This window comes from Ochotona princeps, chromosome 1 (assembly GCF_030435755.1).
Source record: "Ochotona princeps isolate mOchPri1 chromosome 1, mOchPri1.hap1, whole genome shotgun sequence".
In the NCBI taxonomy this organism is placed as follows: Eukaryota; Metazoa; Chordata; class Mammalia; order Lagomorpha; family Ochotonidae; genus Ochotona; species Ochotona princeps.
The window spans coordinates 89,832,635-89,856,638 of NC_080832.1; the positions used below are offsets into that span (position 1 = coordinate 89,832,635).

Sequence of the window (24,004 nt, forward strand, 5' to 3'; positions counted from 1 at the left end):
TAATGTTACCTTAAACATTGTATCTAAAAAAGAAATCAAATCATGTCAGTTTCATTTTATACATATTTATATATTTTATATTAATTGTCATATATCAGAGAAAATGTTGTATTTGTCTTTTTGGGAGAGTTTTATTGCTCTTATCTATATTTCTGTGGCACACTGCATGTGGAGGGAATTTTTACACCTATAAAAATATATCCTGGAAAGTAATAAAAAGAAATAAAAACAAAAACATAAAACTAAGAGCAAACAGTGCCAGTGGCTCAGACTAATTAATAAATAGATAGATATATTGATAAACAGATTGAAAGAAAAAGAGGAAAGAAAAGAAGAAAAGAAAAGAAGAAAAGAAAAGAAAAGAAAAGAAAGAAGGAAAGGAAGGAAGGAAGGAAGGAAGGAAGGAAGGAAGGAAGGAAGGAAGGAAAGAAGGAAGGAAGGAAGGAAGGAAGGAAGGAAGGAAGGAAGGAAGGAAGGAAGGAAGAAAGAAAGAAAGAAAGAAAGAAAGAAAGAAAGAAAGAAAGAAAGAAAGAAAGAAAAGAAAAGAAAGAAAGAAAGAAAAAAGAAAGGAAGAAAGAAAGAAAGGATCTCAACCTCCGGGCAACCATGCTGCCCAGCGGGCTCAGGTTCCCCGCCACGATTCCATCCTGGCACAGCCACACTTACCACCACGTACATACGTACATGGGGTGAGCGGCTCGCGGGCGGCCAGTGTGCCATTTGTCACCAGGTGGTGCCTGCTGGCTACCCGGCCAGGCTGCTCTGGAATTTGGGGTCTTTGATATGCTACATGAGTCACTCCATGCTGTACCCACAGTTCTCTGAGAATGTGTATTAGTCCTTAAGATACTCAATGGCAGTAAATCTTCCTCTAAAGAACCTGTACTCACTTTATAGTGCAGATTGCCAACACCAGTTCATTCAAAAGGCAAAATTCCAGGCTTGTCCAGCAGGATATCCCCATTACCTGATAGGATGAGGGATCAGCATAGGGGTCACATTAGGCAAGATCATGACATTGACTGGCATTCAAGAACCATACTCGGGGCTAGAATGTGTCAGGCATGTGTGGACCAATCCCCGTGGAAACCTGACCCCACCGAATGGTTTAGAAGGGCCAGTGGAGTCTATGCAGGAGGCATGACAGTCTATTGGGCACACTGGGCTGACCCAGAGCAACCTCTGGTATACTTTACACTGGCTGGGAACAGGCCTGGTTGGGGAGCTTGGGGGAGGCCTTGGCTGGGTGGAGCTTACCACTAAGGGGCGCAGGAATTGGAAGGGGGCTGAGTTCTGGTCTGGTCACAGTCGTAGTCCCTTGGGACAAATATGGATTCAGACTTGATGCACCATGCCAGGTTAGGCTGCAGCACAGTTTGGTGCTCCGGAGGACCAGGGTAGATGTGGGATGGGCTCTGCTAGGTTTCAACCCCAACTGAGCCATATATGGGCTATATGTGGGTATGGACGAGCCATGGCTGGGCTGAAACTTCCAACAGCAGGAACCAGAATGGGTTGAAGAGCGGTGTTGGCTGAAGGACCTGCTGGTATGCGTGAAGCCTGACACCAGGAAGGGGTCTGATGGAGGAATCTGAATAGTTCCTCTGACAGGACACTGGCCCTACAAATAATGCAGGAAGCATGGAGGTAAACAATCCAGAAGAGGCTTTGGAAAGTGACCCACTGGCATACATTTAGCTCAGGTTGGAGGCAGACCAGGCTGAGTCGGTTCACGTCATCCACAGGCAAGTCCGAGTGCTGGAACTGTGTGGAGGCCTGGCCAGGTTCGGTTGCGATAAAAACAGTACAAAACACAAAATGCCAAGGCTAAATGGCCTGTGCCAGTAGGGAATGCAGCATCCAACCAGAACACCTCCCACTGGTTTAGGTGAGGGACTAGTGTGTGATGGGCAGAGCCGGGAAGGGCTGAAATACTCATTGGTTCCAATGGAGGTCGGGGCTGAGAATAGAACCAACCCAGCGGTTACAACCACCAGCTGATCAGAGTGATGGACTGTGGCGGGCACTGTGCTTGCTAGTACATGTAGGAGCCTGGACTAGGAATATCTCAAAGTTTCTTTGGGATGTCCCCTGAACAAAATGGAGGAATCAAAACATTAACCAAGAAAAGATGGAAGATGGAGTAGACCAATCAACCACCTCAGCTATATGTTGGCAGAGAAATACTGGACAAGGGGTAACTCTAAGATGGACTATGTCAATCAGTGGACTCTGCACCAGTCTCATCGTACCTGGATTGTTGCTGATGATACGTTGGAGCTTCTAATTGATCAGGGTGATGCTCTGCTGGCTCTGCCTTCAAACCTGAGAAGGCCTCCCTAAGAGGCCGTTGAACTTGACTGGACAGTGGGATGCTGGACTCTATGTATGGTGTGTGCTTGTAATTAGGGAATCCCAACGGAACCTGAGCTGTGGTTATGCATCAAGGTGAAGGAATTCATGATGGGGGAAGGGTTTGGGGTGAAGGGGGGAGAATCCCAGTACCTATGGAATTGTGTATTGTAATACAATGTAATTAATGAATAAATGAGTAGAGAAAAAAAAAGAAAGAAAAAATAACATTATGGTTAGTTGTAACTTATGCCTGTGCTTATGAAGTCAATTGTATGTTGTATGTTAGTGCAAAAACTAGAGCAAAAAGCAAAGAATGGAATGAGGGGATTGAAAAAGAAAGAATGGGGCCCAGCGGCATGGCCTAGCTGCTAAAGTCCTCGCCCTGAATGCCCCGGGATCCCATATGGGCGCCGGTTCTAATCCCAGCAGCTCCACTTCCCATCCAGCTCCCTGCTTGTGGCCTGGGAAGGCAGTCGAGGACAGCCCAATGCATTGGGACCCTGCACCTGCGTGGGAGACCCGGAAGAGGTTCCAGGTTCCCGGCATCAGATTGGCGCGCACTGGCCGTTGCGGCTCACTTGGGGAGTGAATCATCGGACGGAAGATCTTCCTCTCTGTCTCTCCTCCTCTCAGTATATCTGACTTTGTAACAAACTGAATAAATCTTTAAAAAAAAAAAAAAGAAGGAATGGAGAAGAGCATGGTTATCTTTTTAGAATTGCATGTTTAAAATATATAAAATATGCTGTTTATATTAACAAAACCAAGGCAATTACCTAAACACAAACAAAATTTAACAATAAAAATTATATGTTGCATATTACAACAGGAGTGGTTACATTATCTTAAATGTTAAAATGGGAAGTTTGGTGAAGGAAATTTACAACTCTGTTGAAAACTGGGTTACTTGCCATGCAAGAAAACCCAAGAAAAATGGACAGTATGAACTTACAGATAGGACAGCTATGTTGCTTAATACCTTATTGTAACAAATACTGTTCTATGTGACTTAAAAATAGAAATCTTGGAGTAGATGAACCATAGCTTTCTTATCCAATCCTCTGTTGATGGGCATTTTGGTTGCTTCCATGTTTTTGCAATTACTGATTGTGCTGCTATGGGCATAGGAGTGCATGTTGGTTTCTCATAAAACAAGTGTTCTGGATATATTCCTAGGAGTGCTATTGCTGGATCATACGGTATGTTGAATTTGAGTTGTTTGAATATTCTCCATACTGATTTCCATAGAGGCTGTACCAGCCTGCAGCCCCACCAGCAGTGGAGTAGGGTTCCCTTTTCCCCGCAACCTCGCCAACAAGTGTTGTTGGTGCTTTTATTCATGTGGGCCAGTCTTACTGGTGTTAGGTGGTACCTCATTGATGTTTTAATTTGGATTTCCCTTATTGCCAGGGAACTTGAGCATTTTTTCATATGTTTATTTGCCATTTGGGTTTGTTCCTTTGTGAAGTGTTTGCCCATTTCCCGTGCCCATTTCTTGAGTGGCTTGTTTGTTTTGACATTTTGGTTGTTTTGTAGCTCTTTGTATATTCTGGAGATCAGCCCTCTATCACCTATGTCGTGTGCGAAGATCTTCTCCCATTCTGTGGGTTGCCTTTTTACTTTGTTGATTGTTTCTCTAGCTGTACAGAAGCTTCTTAGTTTGATGAGGTCCCAATTGTTTATTTTGGTCTCGATTTCTACTGCATTTGGAGTCTTTTTTAGGAAGTGAGGGCCTACCCCTAAGTGTTCCAGTGTGTTTCCAACATTTTCTTCCAAAAGTTTGAAGGTTTCTGGATGTAGGTTTAGATCTGTTATCCATTTAGATCTGATCTTAGTGTATGGTGAGAGATGTGGATCTATTTTTTTGTTTCTGCAGGCTATTAACCAGTTGTCCCAACAGCATTTATTGAACAGACCTTCCCATTTGCCTGGATTGTCGTTTGTCTTTTTGTCAAAGATTATTTGGCTGTATCTGTGTGGGTTTCCTTCTGGTGTTTCTATTCTGCTCCATTGATCTTCCTCTCTATCTTTGTGCCAGTACCACGCTGTTTTGATAACCACTGCCCTATAGTATGTCCAGAGGTCCGGAACTGTGATTCCCCCTGCTAACTTCCTGTTCTTCAGGATGGTTCTAGCTATCCGTGGTTTTTTGTGCTTCCAGATGAACTTTTGGATCATTGTTTCCAGTTCCATGAAGAATGTTTTGGGCAATTTGATTGGGATTGCGTTGAATGTATATATTGCTTTTGGCAGTATAGACATTTTAATGATATTGATTTTACCTATCCAGGAGCATGGGATGTTACTCCATCTTTTGAGGTCTTGTTCAATTTCTTTTTTAAGTAGTTTGTAGTTTTCTTCGAATAAGTCTCCTACATTGGTTCATCTACTCCATGGAATACTACTCAGCTATTAAAAAAAACAAAATGCAGTTCTTTGTGGCCAAATGGGCCAAACTGGAAACCATAATGCTAAGGGAAATGAGCCAATCCCAAAAGGTTAAATACCACATGTTTGCCTTAATTTAAGATGATATGATGTTATGTATAACATGTTATGTTATGTATGTTATATGTTGTGTATAAACTAAAATTGAAATGTCAATGAGGTGGTCACAGAAGGTGGTTAAGAACTCGCATTTACTTTTACCATATTGGTTACTCATTACTATGTCAATTAATTCCATAACGATGTAAATTTGTGCTGATGGTATGTTGGAGCTTTCAATTGACTGGGATGATGCTCTGCTGGCTCTGTCTTCAGACCAGAGAGGGTATACCTAAGAAGCCGTTGGACTTGACTGGACAATAAGATGCTGGACTCTATGTTTGGTATACGCTTGCAATGGGGGAATCTCAACTGAACTTGAGCTGTGGTTATGCAACAAGGTGGAGGAATCCACCATGGTGGGAGGGTTTGGGGAGGGGTGGGGAGAACCCAAGTATCTATGTAATTGTGTCACATAATACAATGTAATTACTGAAGTTAAATAATAAATATATATAAAAAAAATAGAAATCTTGTTATTTAAAAATGTTTTCATCTATATTATGTGATGGAGTATTCCAAAAGTTCATGAATGAGCAAGCACTGTGACATTATGTATTAAGCCACTGCCTGTAATGTCAGCATTGGATATGGGTTCTGTTTTGCCTCATATCTGCTCCACTTCTGATTCAACTCCTTGCTAATGTGTTGGAGAAAACAGTGGAGGGTGGCCCAGCTGCTGAGGCCCTGCACCCACAGTGGAGATCTGGAGGAGTCTACTGGTTCCTGCTTGGGCCTAGCCCAAGCTGGTGTTTGCAGCAATTTGTGGAATGAACCAGCAAATGAGGATCTCTTTGTCTCTCTCCCTTTCCTCCCTCTGAGTCTCCCTCTGCCTCTTCCATCTCCCTCTGTCTTTCAAATAAATAACTTTTTAAAAAGTTTTTAAAAATTCAGATTGTGAAACAACTAGACACCAATTTCAAACTAGTCTTACACCAAAGTAAACATAATTTTATTCTCATTTACACAATTTTTTACTTGTCCACATGTGTTCCTGAAAGATTCTCAGTAAAACATTTGGAAAAATAATCAAAAGTTAAATCTGAAAGAATTAATTTAGAAATAAAGATAAATCATCATATTTTTTCATTAATATTGTAATTAGCAAAACTGAAAGAAATTATGCTATTCATACTCAGAACTTAGTTTTACCAAAAACTGTGTGTTTTTATAACATTTTAAGGGATATAAAATTCAATAAAGGTTTTTATGAAAATAATTCTTCTGACACTTCTATGCTTTATTTCATGGTTCATATCTTGCCGAATAGTATAGCTACAATGCAAGCAGAGCTCTGTGTCACCCATGTTTTCTCCTTGAAATCAACCATGGTTTATAATTGACCATGATTCAACAAGTAAATGGAGATTCCTTGCATTTTATTTTTACATAAATAGAACATATTATATGTTGAAAACACTTTGATATGCACTGACTGTAAGAAGTCTCCTGACTCGATGAGAAGAACTAGTCTTGTTGGATGGAATGTAATTGACCAAAATGGTATTTGACAACCATGATAAATACTGAACGTTTTTAAGTGTGCACTGAGATAGTCTGTTAGGCAAATTAATTTATTAACTCTGTTATTGATCGTAAAATAATCGTGTTATTCCAGGGGAATAATTGTAGTGAAATGTAAAGTGCAGTTTGAAGATGCATTCAGTTTTCTTAAACTCTCGTTGTAGCTGTGACTGTACTTCTGGATGGACTGGAAAAAATTGCAGTGAAGAAATAAATGAATGTGATTCTGACCCATGCATGAACGGAGGTCTGTGTCATGAATCTGCCATCCCTGGACAATTTATATGTCTGTGCCCACCCTTTTATATGGGATCATTTTGCCATCAACACTATAGCCCCTGTGATCTACTCAATGATCCTTGCAGAAATAACTCAACGTGCTTGACTTTGGTAGATGGAAATCATTATTGTATTTGCAAAGAAGGTAAGAACTTATGTTTGTTTTAATATTTTAACTTAATTTGCGAATTTATTCACTGATTTGCTGTCCCTATGTGATAATTGTTTGTAAGAATGAACAAAAAATGCTCTCCATACACTGAAGGATGATGGAATATCTGGCTCCAAATTCAGTTATAAGAGTACATTAAAAATATACGTAAAGATGTAACCCCTACAGAATCAGACAGAATTGGGTAGAAATGAGAAATTATAAAACTTTGCAGCTCTTTGATCATAGTCTGTTGATTGGTTGGTTTGTTTCCTTTCACAAATCATCTTTTCATTTTTTAAGTTAATCATTCCTAAAAATGGTGTTCTTGTGCTCCTGTCCATTGCACTTGGTGATGCACATAGGAATAATCTTGGATAATGAAATATTTAGTTATTACTTCTGATCTGGAGCTATCCAGAAATACCACTTCTTTCTAGGATTGCTCTACTCTAATCTGTGGCTCTGGTGGGTACTTTGTTCCAAAAGAGAGAGCTCATATGAAAGGCAATGGATTGACTTAGATAATTGCAACCTCAGAAGCTAGTTCTTCCTGGTGCAGGTATACCTCTGGCTTTCAGGCCCTACTAAACACAAATATTTTACTTGTGATCATCAGTATTATTTGACCAAGATTTCTGATTGAGAGAGTCTGATTCACACATAGGTAATGTAAGTATATGTCTACTATTCATGAATTATTTGCAATTCAGGAACTGTTGCCATTTTCAAAAGAAGTGCCTTTCTCATAAAATTAGTATATGGACGTTGCAGTAAAACTGGATATTCTATTTAGTGTTCAAAAAATGCAATTTTATGTATGTATGTGTTGATTGAAAGGCACAATTCGATTGAAGGAAGAGAGAGAAAAACAGGAAGAGAGGCAGAGAGAGATCTTCCATTTGATGGTCCATTTCCCAATAGCCCGCAGGCCAGAGATGGGCCAGTCTGAATCCCATCTGAATTTCCCACAAGGATGCAGCAACTCAAGTATTTGGGCCATTGTTTAGTGCTTTTTAAGGCACATTTATATTGAGCTGGATTGAAGAGGAGCAGGGAAGACTTGAACTAGCATCAATATGGGATTCCTCCTATTGCAGGAGGCAGTTTTATCGGGTATACCAAACAGATGATCCAAATGTACTTTCTAATTAGTCATTTATTGGTATATGCCTTTTTGCATTAGTCCCTATAGCAGTCCTCTAAAGTTAAAAGCAGCACCTGATTACCCTTCTGACCAAAATAATGACAGCATAGATTATACCAATTAGGAATCTGATTTGACACTATTTCCATTTGTTTTCCAAACCCTCTAAAATGCCCTTTGTGTATACAAAATATGTTTTAAGAATATTTGGGGGCCCCAGTGCGATAGCGTAGTGTTAAAGTCCTCACCTTGAATGTGCCAGGATCCCATATGGGTACTGGTTCTAATCCCGGCAGACCTGCTTCCCATCCAGCTCCCTGCTTGTGGCCTGGGAAAGCAGTCGAGGACGGCCCAAAGCCTTGGGACTCTACACCAGTGTGGGAGACCTGGAGAAGGTTCCTGGCTCCTGGCTTTGGATTGGCTCAGGTCCAGCTGTTGCAGGCACTTGCAGAGTGAATCATTGGACAGAAGATCTTCATCTTTGTCTTCCTCCTCTGTGTATATCTGCCTTTCCAATAAAAATGAATAAATCTTAAAAAAAATATTTGGACATGTCCTTGAACTCATGCTGTTAAGAAACTTCAAAGATTTCAAAGGCATTAGAAACTAAAATCTATCAGTAATTCAAAAGATGTATTTGTTTATTTGAAAGGTGAAGTAACAGAGAAAGAAATGGAAAGGCAGAGAAAAAAATTTCTATCCTCTGACTCACACTCTAAATGAATTCATCAGCTTGCATAATTCATGAGGAAAGCACCAGTCTAGAAATCTCCTTTTGGGTTGCCCACTTGTGTGCAGGGCCTTTAGTTCTTAGGTCATATTCTACTGCTCTTCCAGTTCTGTTAGTTGGAATCTGACTCAGAATTGGACCAGCTGGGATTCAAACTGGTACTCTTATATAGGTACCAGCTTCACAATCAGAAGCTTAATCCAGTGCATCCAACCCGTGCGCCCCGGCACCTCTGTAGAGGGCCTGTAAGTAGTTCCTGGTTCTGAGCTTTGAGTCTTCTCAGCTCTGGCTGCTCTGGCCATTTTGGCAGTGAACAAACAGATGGATGACTCTTAACTCTGTTTATCATCCTCTCTCCATAAAATTTGCTTTTCAAAGAAAAATAGATCTTTAAAAAAAGGTTTGTAGAAACAGGTGGGTGTTTTTGTACTCCAGCAGTATTAGCTTTAGCTATGTAGTGTACTTTCACATGCCTAAAAATGAATTTTATAGTCAAATTTCCTCCACAAATTGTGCTTTCTACACAATATATATTAATGTTGTTACTATTGTCTGTTTTTTTATAAAATATAAAATTTGTATTGTTAACTGATTCAGCATATATTGACTTATTCTCATATCAATTCTTGAGATAGGTTCTGGATAAATCAAACATGCCAATGGCGTGACCTCTAGCAATTTGTTATTAAAGAAGAGATACAATTTAACCATAAAAGTGCAGTTCAGTAAGGGTTTTCCTATTTATGAAAGAGACACATACAAGGAGGATTTGTGCTTACAAGCAGCCTTCTTGCTTAGTGTGACAACGCTGAACTGTGTTCCACTTCCCGCTTAGGAGGCTTTCCAGCCGGCTGAACTGCAGTTGCTAAGAGCTATAACCTATGCCCGAAACCACTTTCTTCACTGTTTTATTTCCTACTTCTTTGCAATAATTCCTGGATTGTCTCTCAAATAAACTGCTTGTGTACAAGTTGTTATCACAGATTCTTCTTTTGGACAAACCCAATGTGAGAAACATTACAAATCACATCCCTCCAGCGACAGTGATTGATCCAAGTCTGGACATGTGACTGGAATACTGGCAGTCAGAGTCCTCTCTTGGAATCGATGCTGAGAGAAGAGGCTTTCTCCTGCTAGTGTTTTAGCTGGTGCAGGCAATCACTGTGTAACCTTCAGATGGAAAAACAAATATATATATATATATATATATATATATATATATTCTATATTCTATATTCTATATTCTATATTCTATATTCTATGGTAATAGAAATATATTTGGGAAACAAGTCCTGGCCATTCTGAAATCCCAGTTTGACTGCCAATAAGTTCAAGTCCTTGCCTAAGTGAATGTTTTTGTTTGTTTGTTTGTTTGTTTATGTTGTATATGGAGAAAAAAAACAGTAGTGGTTAACACTTAATGAATGGTAAGAACTTATTAATGAGGAAAGGTTGAATTATTTGGGTTCAAATTTAAGCTTACAGAAAAAATACTATAAAATCCACATGTGGAATCAATAGGTAAGAACACTAGATAAAATACATGCAAATGTTTGTGTTTATAGGATGCTAGTATGGTATCATATGTGTATACAGTGAGATATCTAACGTATCATTTTGAAATGTATTTCTTACTGAAGCATGTCAGGGAGAAGGGAAGAAATGCATTGTTTTCCCAAATATTCTTATGAATAGTTCTAGATGATTCTTTTGCTTTTTGCTTTTAACAATAAATCCGCTTTTTCAAAAAAGAAAAACTTTATCACATTCCTTTAATTTAATGTAAAAGGATTAGTTTGTAAATATAGCCACTTGATCCACAAGTCTCCAAGGTGAAAGGAATGAACGTTTCTTTAAGTGATACTTTTAACTAGGTTAAAATCTGGCAAAGGTATCTTGTAAAGTGTTATATTGAGAGGCAGAGATTTGCATCACTTACATGTGCTATTGATTTACAATTAGAATCCTAGGCTTGATGCAATTGTGGAAGCAGAGGAGACAAGTAGTTGCATTTAAATGTGTTTATTACTTCAATGCATACTTGTTCTATCATTATGGTAATGCCACTATACCTAAGATGCCTAATTACTAGCACCAAATAAATGTGTCACATAATGTTTTATCACTAGGTAAATATTTTATCACTAGATAAATATCACTAGGTTAAATAGTTCGATAAGTTAAATGTTGTTCCTTTTGACAATATAAACCTTGCTCCATGGCCTGGTGTGATGGCCTAGTGGCTAAATCCTCCCCTTGCAACCAACCAGGTACCATATAGATGTTATTCTTGCTTGTCCCATATGCTTCACTTCCCATTCAGCTCCCTGTTTGTGGCCTGGGGAAGCAGTAGAGGATGGCCAAAAGCCTCGGGATCCGGCACCCACATGAGAGACCCAGAGAGGGTTCCTAGCTCCTGGCTTCAGATTGGCTCAGCTCTGGCTATTGCAGCCACTTGGGGAGTGAGACCAGTGGACAGAAGATATTTCTGTCTCTTCTCTCTGTAAATCAGACTTTCCAATAAAAATAGATTAAATCTGTAAAAAAAAAAAAAAGCTTTCATTTAGTATATGTTTTAGTTTCAAAGGCTGTAAAATTTGTGTTTAGAAAATATTTTGAAGAATATGTAAAATTTCAATATTGCTAAATATTTATTATGTTTATAAATTATAGCTTTTCTAAAAGTTAATTTAGAAATATAATTAAAATCCTCATTAGGAACTGTTGGAAATGCCTTATGTACTCATAGGGCTTTGTTTTAAATATTGAATTTACAGGGCCTGGCATGGTAGCCTAGTGGCTAAAGTCCTCACCTTAAACATGCCAGGATCTTATATGGGCAATGGTTCTAATCCCGGCAGACCTGCTTCCCATCCAGCTCCCTGCTTGTGGTCTGGGAAAGCAGTCCATGACTGCCCAAGGCTTTGGGACCCTGCACCAATGTGGAATACCCAGAGGAGGCTCCTGGCTTCAGATAGCTAAGCTGCTGCCTTTGTGGCCATTTGGAGAGTGAATCAATGGATGGTAGATCTTCCTCTCTGTCTATCCTCATCTCTGTATATCTAACTTGCCAGTAAAAAAAGTAATAAATATTTTTTTTTAAAAAAGCTGCATCTACAGTTGTTTTGTGATATTGATGAATTCTTTCAGAAAATATGAACAGCTATATGAAGTGATATTGAAATAAAATAATAGATTTTTAAAAAATTCTAACAATAGAGAATTGAGTTTTCAAAAGCTAAATAGATTTGAAATACAGCATAATATACTTTTTAGTACTTTGAAAAATAATTCATTATTAATGCTAATGGTCTTTTTAATAGATTTATTTGTTTTTATTGCAAACTCATATATATGTATATGTATGTATATAATATATACATAGAGGAGGAGAAACAGAGAGAAATATCTTCTGTCCAATGATTCACTCCCCAAGGGACCACAATGGCCGGTGCTGAGCCGATCCAAAGCCAGGAGCTAGGAGCTTCTTCTGGATCTCCCACACTGGTGCAGGGTCCCAAGGATGTGGGCCATCCTCAACTGCTTTCCCAGGCCACAAGCAGGGAGCTGGATGGAAAGCGGGGCTTCTGGAATTAGAACCGGCACCCACATGGGATCCTGGCGTGTTCAAGGTGAGGACTTGAGCCACTAGACCATGATGCGAGGCCTGCTAACCGTCTATTTTAAAATGATTTCAGTGACATTATTTGAACATTTATCTTGGTGTTTTCTAGGTTTTCTATGCTTTCAATTCCATTTATTACAACTACATCTATTTCCAAACCAAGGATAGCTACAATGAATTTCTGAATAATGAAAATCTTCCTAATGAACTTTTAATTAATTAAAGATTTAAAAAAAATTTATTGGGAAGTCAGATTTACAAAGAGAAGGAGATACAGAGAAAGAGATAATCCATCGATGGTTCACTCCCCAGGTGTCCATAACAGTTGAAGCTGAGCCAATCAGAAACCAGGGGACAGAAGCTTCTTCCAGATCTTCCATGTGGGTGCAGGGTCCCTAGGCTTTGGGCCCTCTACTACTGCTTTCCAAGCCACAAGAAGGGAGCCGGATGGGAAGTGGAGCAGCAGGGATGTGAAATGGTGCCCATATGAGATCTGGGTGTTTGTAAGGTGAGGATTTAACCACTAGGTTATCTCTCAGGACCCTAATGCACATTTTAGATTGGAACCTCACTGTTGTCACTTTACTTCATAAATAACAAAATGCAACATGCTGACTTTTATTTTTAGAAATCAGGCAATAATAATGATTTTTAGAATAATACTTGTCATCAGGTTGACTCCTTGCTTGGACTTTACTGGCAGGCCTAGTAACCCATTTTGTATACCTCAGAGAAGTGGAAAAAATTTAAAACACACCACTTACTAGTCACTCAGGTTCATTTGGTATAACAGTATGTAAGAAAGACAGCAGTGCAAAAAAAGTTCAAGGAGAGCAAGCAAACCACTGCTTAGAATGTCTCATTGTTTGTATAAACATTCCTGGTGCAGATAGCAAAGTACAGTCAACTGGATAGATCAGGACAGGGTCAAATAATGAAAGAACAGCACACAAGTGATTCAATATACTCTCTGGAGAGTCTTTTAGCTGGTATGCGTTCAAAATTAGCACCCTTCTTACAAATTATCAATTTGAACAAAGAAGATTTTTAGAACATGTATTTTTGGACTTAATATATGGATTTATATACATTTCACTGCTTTAAAATTTCTGAAGCTTGAGATTTCTCAAAAACACCACGTCTTATTTTGAATGCAATCCACATCTGCCCTATTTTTTCTCCTGTTGTCTACTGCATTTTGCAATCTCATTTCCTCAGTCCATTGACATATGTTGATAGTTGGTAGCAAACTCCATCTCAGAAATGTCAAACTTAATGAGTAAGGCAAAATCGCAAAAAGCAAGGTTACCCAGTGAGCTGTCTGCATTTCCAGGTGCTGAGTGTTCTGATCCATCTGCCCAGCTAAAATCAGGGAGGCTTATTGGTGCTTGCTCCCAGGGCATAAGTGCCCCTGAATGCCAGTGCCTTAGAAGAATATTTATAAGAAACATTGTAGTGTCAACATATTGTACTCCCACCAAAGAAAACAAATCATGATGAAAGAATGGTGAATAAATCTGATTTCCTAAATGCTTAATTTGTAACAAATCTGAACTTCAATTGAATATCTTTTGACAAATAAAAGCCAAGTAGTTCAAAACTATACTATGGCATTTACAATTTCTGTATAAGAACAGCAGTAGTGATTGAACAATGGTAGCACGTGTTAGGAAAATAACAGCTTGCTCACCAGGAAATGAGGAGATGCATATGATCTTGTAATAACTCTTATTTTTGATGCCGAGCACACCGCATCTAGGTCATGATTGGATTCCACGCATGTGACTTCAGACTTTAACTTGAGAACTGAACTATTATAAACACATGAGACAGAAGAATATCCCTTTTGCTGAAGACAGCCTAGTCAGTCATATTGACACTACAACTTTCTTATCCTTAGTGTTTCAAATTTCCCAATAAAAATAAATATTTAAATGTGCATAGGTGTGCATATGTACAAACACATATACACACATATATATGTATGTATAAACGTGTATATACAGAGAGATGCACATTTGCATGTTTAGTTGGTGTTTAGGATTCATATATGCAAAGTCTTGCATCTCCGTTTTAGCCCTTTGAAAAAGCACAACCCTTCAGGCTCCTTGTCTTACATTTGAATAGGAGCTGGGCATTAAACAGAGTCACCACTGAAATAAATCCCATTTCCAAAATTCTCCTTGAGTCAGAAAGTCCATCTTGCAAAAAGATCCTGTCTTCTCAAAACTATCTTTCACCAAATGAAAGCTCAACCTCCATCTCTGAATTTTCATCATGAAGAGCAAGGAGATGGTACTTGGGGCTTCAGCTTATCACTAGAATGGAAAGAGGGGGCTGCCAGACATGCCCTTCTGATCCCCCCCCTTTTATTTTCTGAGCAAGCTGCATAGGGTTAAACTTTCAACCAGTTATTGTGAACTGTTGTTCTAAGATTCTGTTGTTTGTTCTCTCTCAAAATCATACTTAAAAGACACCACTTCCACCATTTTCATGGGTGTTTTTCTCATGAAAACCCCCCTCCTGTTGATACAGGAGGATTCCATCATTAATATCTTTCATAAACCTTGCTTTTCTTACTAAAATGGTCCATATGGAAGCTCTTCTTTTGTGTGAGACCAGAATCAAGCTTTGTTCTCATTAAATTCTCTGTAACAGTAGTGCTGTTATTATCATCCACATGATAGTAAGAAAGCTTTGAAGGCCCAGCATGGTAGCTTAGCAGCTAACGTCCTCCCCTTGAATGCACCAAGATCCCATATGGGCACCAGTCCTAATCCCAGCAACCCTGCTTCCCATCCAGCTCCCTGCTTGTAGCCTGGGAAAACAGTCGAGAATGGCCCAAAGCCTTGGGACCCTGCACTTGCAGGGGAGACCCAGAAGAGACTTCAGGTTCCTGACTTCAGATTGTCTCAGTTCCAGCCATTGCGGCCACTTGGGGAGTGAATCATTGGACAGAAGATCTTCCTCTCTTTCCTCTCCTCTTATCTGTATCTCTTTGTATCTGACTTTGCAATGAAAATAAATAAATCTTTAAAAAAATGCTTTGCAGTTTTGAATACAGAATAGAACAGCAAGAGCAGATTATCTGAATAAAGGATTATAAACACTAATAAAGAGATGTGTGGTTAGATTGCCCTAATCTTTAAATGTGTCTCAGATCTAGTATCCATCTTGGTATTTGCCAGCAATAAATGCCATTTCCTAAACTTGAAATTCCATACAATGCATGAACTGGTTATATATTAACATTTTAATGTCATTGCAATTGTTCATTGCTGAGTTATTGAAAAAGCAAAATATAAGAAAATCCTCTCAGGTTTTAAAATCAAATTTAAGTATTAATGAGAACAATGAGTTTAAGAGTTTATTTCAATTTTTTGTTATATTTAGTTAATATGAAGGTATGTCAAAAAGTTCATAAAATGTATTGTGAAAAAGCTATTGATGAATTTCAAAATGTTTTCTACACCAAAATAAACACATTTTAATTTAATGTGCATGAACTTTTTAGAATACTCTCTGATATCCATGAAAATAATTTTGTTAATGGCCATTATAAAGGTTGAAAATATTTAATATTTTTAAAAACTAGTATGTAAAGTTTTTGATGTGTTTAAAATAATAACTGCCTCTCTTATCAGTCTGTGAAATTGTCCTACAAGTTCATTTTTATATAACTGGCGTGTGTTTAAATGGGTGACTGATTTTGTAGCTGTGAGTCCAAATTATGTGTTTTCTTTGAATCACTTGGATATGAAAAGCAATTAAATCATTTGCTCATCTGCTAACTGCCTTGAATAAATTTGATTATTGAAGCTCAATTTTACATTGATTGGTCAGCACATTAATTCATTTGCTTTCCATATCATTTCAAGTCTTCCTGTTCAAACACTTAAATCTTTTAAAACAACAGCAACTGTTGCAACAACTCTGCTTTCCCAGGGGTTTGGCAGCATACTCTTGCCCTTGATTGTTTCATATCAGCTCATTAAGAATGAAATTGACATACTTTATTCATGCTTTATGTGCGCCATTATTGTCTGTGAAGCCTAAAATTAGGTATTTTCACTTTTTTTAAGCACTCATTTTTACTAAATTGTCTGGATTTTATTTTTTTTTCCTTTTCATTGTGATTTTCTCACTCTCCATCAAGGATGCTCACCCAAACCCATCTCCTTGCTCTGTGCAGGATTTGTAGGTGACTACTGTGAAACTGACGTGAATGAGTGCCTCTCCCATCCCTGCCTGAATGAGGGTCACTGCGAAGATGGAGTCAGTGATTTCAGGTAGAACAAAGAAGCTGTAGATGAATATTTACATATTTAGTTGTGTGTTTAGGGTTTCAATTGAGAGCTAAACATCTTTTAGGAATGTGAAAAATTGGAGTTCTAAATTAATTAAAGCTTTAGTTTTATGCCTTTACATTAATGAAGTTTAAATTTTTCTATTAAAGGTGTGATTGCAGGCCTGGATTTTCTGGACATCTATGTGAAATTGAAATTAATGAATGTTCCTCTAGGCCTTGCAAAAATAATGGAACATGTGTGGATCTAGAAAACAGGTAAGTGACTGAATTTATGAAATGAATTATTGCGTATGTGTGATTTAATATATAAAGTGACTACATGTGTCCATTATGTAACTTAGGGAGCTTTACATTACCAGAACTTTGCCACTTGTCCCAGGTCCATTCTCATCCCCATAACCAAATTGTATCAGGTATGTTGAACTTATATCTGCCATCAATACTTTTGATGTACTAGAATAAGTATTTGTGTATATGCCTGAACTAAACCCATATAGGCTTTCAAATCTATATAAATTAAATATTACGTATAGTGTTCTGAGAGTTAATTTGTCGAGTATTAAGTTTTCTATAAAACCTGTTTAAATCTGTTTCTCATGATTAACTTTTCAAGAATATTTCATCTTTAAATATTTGTTTCATTATGCTTGCCATAAATATCTGGGTTATTTATCTCTGATCTAAATAGCCAAAATATTAGAATTTTAAAATATTTTTCAAATGTGCAAGTATTAGTGTTACTTTGCATGAATAGATTATTGGAATGTTGGCTAGGCATTTTCATAATTACCAAATGATGTTTACTTCTTTCATTTTATATTTAAAAATAGACTATTTTCCATTTCAAGAGTGAATTTTCTCGTTTGCATTGTCCAAAATTTCATCTCTGCTTATATGTTGCATGTAAATTTTATTTTGTTGTAGTTTTACCAATTATTCCATTTGATAATGTGACCCTGAGAAGATTTTTGCTTTTACTGTTTATGCCATCCTGCCCATGAATATTCTGTTCTAACTGATTAGTATAAACTAACATTAGAATCACTAAAGACTATGTTAGTTTTATGTATTAAATGTCCTCTCCTGATTGAAATAACATTTTTCCTTTTCTGAGTACTAAAAGTTAAGTTTAATATAATTGAATCCAATGTTTTGTATATACTTGGCATTTTATTTAGCAATAATTTATTCATTTAAGAGTAAAATATTTTATTAAAAATTGTTGTAAAGTATTTGAGGTCCTGCTTTTTACTGTATATCTTCATGCACCAAGAATTGTGTGTGTTTAAGTTATGTGTAATTAGGAATGATAGAAGAAAAGTTGCAGTCTAAGCTAAATTTGCTCCGTATAAATTAGCCACCATGTCTGCTATATGGATTGATGCAATGCATCTTTTGCTGTACTTGAATAGCACATTTCAAAATATCTATATTCTTGCTTTCTTCTTTTTTTGAATTTATAAACTCAAACATTATTATACTAATATAGGTTTTAATTAAGTAGCAATGAAGAAGTGTCTCAATACTACTACAGCAGGACATCTCATCTATTCTATGTATTTTTTTAAAGCTTTGGTTATTTTTCGCAATTTCTTCTGTCACAATCAACTTTTATTACTTGTCTATACCTATCTATGTCCATTCACCTATATATAATCCAAATAAGTAAGCAAAGTAAAATCTGATAAAATTTGATTGAAATAAAACATAGATCAAATTTAAAAAGGAAGGTTATTTAATCAATTCTGTTAGTACATTATTTTTAGAAGCAATTGAATAAATTCAACTGAGCATTCATAGATGAATTCACCAAAGAAATAATTATGTAGATCACATTGGACTTAAGTGCTAGTGAATATGTTTGTCTTAGCAAACAACATTTAACATTATCAAAAGTTCTGTTAAGCCTTGGATAATTTTCTAATTATCTTCCATCATTTCTACAAATTTCTATGGCCTATCTAGCTTTCACATTTTCCAACTTGGTGAAAAAAATATAGTATTTGAACCTTTCCAGCCTTCTAAGAGAACATTAAGAACTTCAAGTCCCTTTGGGTCACTAAATTGCTTTCATCTTAAGATCTGGATGGATCTAAAGGAAAAGTGCAAGATCTATCAAGTTGGCTTCCCTCTATAATCAGTCTTATTCAATAATGGACATTATTTCTGCAACTAATATATCAGCTACAGTAGGTATCAGGGTTTGGGTGACAGAGATGGTTCTGCAGCAGTATGACTTAGCCTAAAGAAACTTGTACTCCTAGTTAGAAACAATAGTGTTTGAGACATAAGCCTAAATTCAGAAACAGTGTTCAGTGGGTTCTGAAAGCTCTGAAATTCCATGTTCACTATTTAACAGTCTTATTAGTAAATGTCTGTTGTCAGGGAATATTTGTTACTGAATTAATTTTCCTCAAAAGGGAAGTCAGGGCACTAAGTTTCTGACATTCATAACTTAGACCTGAGAATTGTTTAGTTGACTGTAGATACAATACAAAATCAAACCGAATATCATTTTTTCCTGCAGACTTATATTTTTTTCATTTTGTATATTTAAAGTAACATTATAAAAGACCATGTACATCTTTAATTGCTAGGCACTCTTTGTCAGTTAGCCACTTCCATGAGAAACCATCATCGATTTGCTATCACTCTGGGTATCTGTGAATCCAGTCTGTCCTCTCCATTCTTTTTCTTTTTTAAGATTTATTTATTTTCATTGCAAAGTAAGAGATACAGAGAAGAGGAGAGAAAAAGAGGAAGATTTTCTGTCTGATGATTCATTCCCCAAGCAGCCACAAAGGCTGCAACTGAGGCAATCTGAAGCCAGGAGCCTGAAGTTCCTTCTGGGTCTCCCCTGCGGGTGGAGGGTCCCAAAGCTTTAGGCCATTCTTGACTGTAAATTTTCCAGACTACAAGCAGGGAGATGGATGGGAAGCAGGGTTGCTGGGATTATAACTGGCGACCATATGGGATCCTAGTGCATTCAAGGCGAGGACGTTAGCTGCTAGGTCACAGCGCCGAGCCCTGTCCTCTCCATTCTGTTTCACTTATTTATGAGCTATTTTGCTCATTTTGTAGCTGATAAGCAAGCAACACATACAGGCTTTATCCTTTTCTTTGGATTGCACAATTTTAATTATCATCAAGAGATGGAATTTAAGAACAACACCAAATATTGTCACTTCAATTTATGAATGACAGTGAGCACAGAACTAATTAAGACCAATGCTCCATTTAGTACAAATCATTGACACATAAAACATACTATTAGAATACCAGTTGCGACATACTATTGCCATGCTCACTTGCATGTTTAATGTGTTCTACTCTCATATTATTTACGTTGAAGCTTCTAGAAAATCTTAATGACATCACTCACAGATGAGTTTGCAGAGATGTGACAGCACTAAATGTTAGCATCTAGCTATCCCCAAAGTCACTGCAACAGGGGACACTGCAACTGACATTTTCAGACATAGATGATATTGGTTATTCAGTGCTACTATCAAAGTAAAAACATTTTCAACTTTTGAACATAAACCTGCTAATCTGACTAGTATTACATTACGCCTGATTACAGTCAATCCTCTAGCCACAGGAAGAATTCTTGGGATATGTATTTCTTTTACACCACCAGGATTTTACCCATACAATTTTAATGCCTTCTGTCCAACTGATTTAAAGATCCCTACTCTATGTATGACAACCAGTAAAACCTTTTCTGTCATATTCTCTTGCAGTAAATACACCTATCTCTGCTGACAAGCACTTACTCTAACATTCATATATCTGTATTCTTACCTGACTCTGAGACTTCCAAAGCAAGGCCAAAATTTATTACACTTACATCTGTGTATATGGCTGAAGTCTACACTCAATAAATTACTGTACATTGAATTAAAAAAAAGAATGCACAAATACTAACTTCTGCTGTTTTGAAAATAATGACTGAGGTTACAGGAGCAATTCTTTCAGAAAATCAAAATGCTAAAACCTTGGTTTAAAATACATAGAAATGTATAGGAAGTCTTGGGAAATTTTTTGTTATGTAGAATTGTAAAAAAAAAATCTTCATAGAACTCTTGCAAAATCTACTCTCCTATTGATTAAATTTTTACTCAGGGGGAATTACTCTACATTTGAATTGATATATTTAAGAAGTGTAGTAGGCAAAATCAGATGGGTAAAATTGTTGCCTTTTTTTTTTCTTCTTAGAACTTTTTATCATGAATTCTAAAAAAAAATAAAAATTAATAAAGGACAATATAGAATATAAGTGACGCAGTTGGAAACTTAAGGGGGTTACAAATGAATGCTTTTTGAGAGCTATCAAATTCTGTTGATATTAATTTCATCACACATCAAGAGTGTGACTTTTTAACTTGATCTTTACCATTGATTTCTCCAGTAATTGTCATGATGGCTACGTATTAACATGGTTGTGTCCATTAAATGTAATTTTTTTAAAAACATGGATAAGTAGGTAAATTTAAGTATCAGAAAAGTAAATTTAATACACCAAGTAATCATCAATACACTGCAAATTGATTTATAATAATACAGTTGTTAAGAGAATACCTTTGCAAGACTAAGCTCATTTGGGGCCAGTGCATTGACTTAACTGGCTAATCCTCTACCTCCAAGCACCTCTTCCCGTATTGGTGTTGGTTTGTGTCTCAGTTGCTCTGCTTCCCATCCAGCTCCCTGCTTATGGCCTAGAAAAGCGGGAAAGGGTAGGACAAAGCCTTGAAACCCTGAACTTGCCTGGGAAATCAATAGGAAGCTCATGGCTCCTGGCCTTGAATCAACTCAGCTGCAACCATTGCAGCCATTTTGGGGAGTGAACAGTGGATGGAAGATCTTTCTGTCCTTCTCTCTACAAATCTTCCTTTCTGATGAAAATAAATAAATCTTAAAATATTACATTTTGTCAACTGTAATAATTTTTCCAAGCATATTCTTCTTAAAGCATTTTTTAAAAAAACATTTGACTTGAAAAAAGATTTTGATTGACTGTTTATATTTTTGCAAAAAAATGGATCTGCTGTAATTTAAAATAAACTAAAAGCTATTAAATTTCACTGAAATGAATTTTATGTGTAACAGATTCTTTTAGTGTTAGGTAATTCTTGTTTATATTTTCTTATTTGCCTACAGATTTTTATGTAATTGTCAGCCTGGATACCATGGGTCCCTCTGTGAACTGATTGGGAATGAATGTAAAACTCCATTTTGTCTAGATACCGAAAACTGTGTCAGCAAGACTGATGATCACAAATGCCTCTGTGCCCCTGGTTACACAGGTAAGCAGTGTCCCTGGTTACACAGGTAAGCTGCTGATTATCTCACCTGGTCAGCAGACATGTTGGATCAGCACATGAATGACAACCTCACACTGGTATTCTAGAAGCTGAAATAAATTGTTATGTTTCACATATATTTATAATGAACCCCTATTTTACAAATATAGCAGTAAGTCATGCTATTCGTAAACAAAAAATGTTATACTAATTACACGTAAAAATCAATTTATATTTTGTTTTTAAAAATTGTATTTGAATATATTAATATGAATATTAAAAGTATTGACGTATAATCTAATATATGTAACACTGCTGCATTTATTACATAAATGCCATTTTTATATATAACTGTTTACATACTTCATTAAATGTACTTGTGTACTGGAAATTGAATGCCAGACCTTGGTAATTTCAATTTCAAGCAGAAATCATGATATGCAATTCACAATTTTAATAAAAATTATATCACAACAATAGTTCTCTCCAAACTTATAGGCAAAATTCATCTAGGAATTATAAACAGTAGATTAAGCATTTAATGAAAAATACCTTTAGGAAATATGGAGATCTGTTATTTTAATTTACCATCATTTGTCACGTAGCCATATAAGAATTTGTTCAAATCTAAAATCTTAATTTATAACCTGAGTTTTAAAGAGAATATCATATCAGATTGTCTGTTGGCAGGGGTAGAAATTGCTTGAAAATGTTAGAGTCCAGGCCAAAGCCCCTGGACGTCAGGGTGTGAGCTAGTCAACCCCCAGAGAACGACAAAGAGTCTCACTGGTAATGCAAACAGCAAACAGAGTTTATTGCGCCAGCATGCTGGGGTCAGACCGCACTTGGGGCACGCAGGCCAGCCAAGCAGGGCAGTCGGACCCTGGACAAGCCCAAGACAGAAGCTTATATAGGCCCTTTTGGGCTGGGAAGTACATCGAAAGTAGCAACTTTAGACATATGGCCTTCAGGCACAGGCAACCTGTTCTGTTCCCATACCTATTATCTGTATGGCTCATCCCATTCTCACACTTTTATCTTTCTCTTGGTTCTTGGGACCAGAGAAGAATTGTGCCCTTGCCTTCACAAAGTTGCAAGGCAGCAAAGAACAGATTTATCACTAAAGCGGAATCCTCCCAAAGTCCAGGCACCTCCTGGCCTAGCAAAGTAGCAGTTTTTCAGTACAAAGGAATCTCACACTGCCCAACAATAACATTTTACCCACACTCTAACAAAAACTGGAAATGAGAGTGGCAAGAAAATCAGAAGTAGCTACAAACATATCCAGAGAATAAGTGAAAAAAAGTCAAGAGGTATTAAAGTGACCTGAACAAAGGCCCTGAACATTTTCCTAAGGAATCTTGTTAGCTTCAGAGGAGGTTGCCTTGGTAACAGTTGTTACATGTACAATAGCTCCTGTTTAAAATAATTTGAAGAAAACATTATTAGTTATACATTTTTAATAGTACAAAGCATTACATTTAAACTATAAAGCAGTGTGCTTTGTATGTTCCAGTTCCTATTATTTTCCAAGTTATTATGTTTTCTATTTTAGACAATAGTTATCTAGTAAACACTGCCAATCACTATGGTGTTATTGTTGTTATTATTACTATTTCTGTTAAAATGTAAAATAACAGACCTGAGATCAGTAAGACTGAGCAAGACATGGAAAAAAATTAGTTGATATGCTACTGATATCTAAATTTTCTGAATGAAGGATTGACACTTGGTTCTTCAACCTATTTTCATTACAAGATGTAATGAATTCATTGTTTCATTTTAGGATATAATGAAAATCATTGTATAATAGCAATGGCTAAGATAGGAGCAGTGACAAATTTAATTTGTGTGTGTGTGTGTGTATTTATGTAATGATTCAACTACAAGTGAGATTTGACTGTAAAATTTTTTTAAAAACAAAGGACTTATTTATTTGCAAGTTAGTGCTACAGTAGTCAAATACAGAAAGATCTTCGGTCTCCTGGTTCAATTCCCAGACACTGCAATGGCCAAAGCTGTCATGTGGGAGTC

General features: G+C 37.0%; 1 protein-coding gene across 1 annotated transcript in view; it reads left to right on the plus strand.

Moving 5' to 3' along the window:
- Positions 1–24,004, plus strand: part of LOC131481299 (protein eyes shut homolog) — a 1,058,324-nt gene that overhangs the window by 79,122 nt on the left and 955,198 nt on the right. The window contains exons 4-7 of the mRNA XM_058669692.1: positions 6,591–6,850; positions 16,551–16,647; positions 16,815–16,922; positions 21,828–21,973. Of these exons, the coding sequence (XP_058525675.1) occupies positions 6,591–6,850; positions 16,551–16,647; positions 16,815–16,922; positions 21,828–21,973 (611 nt within the window). The remainder of the gene's footprint in view (positions 1–6,590; positions 6,851–16,550; positions 16,648–16,814; positions 16,923–21,827; positions 21,974–24,004) is intronic.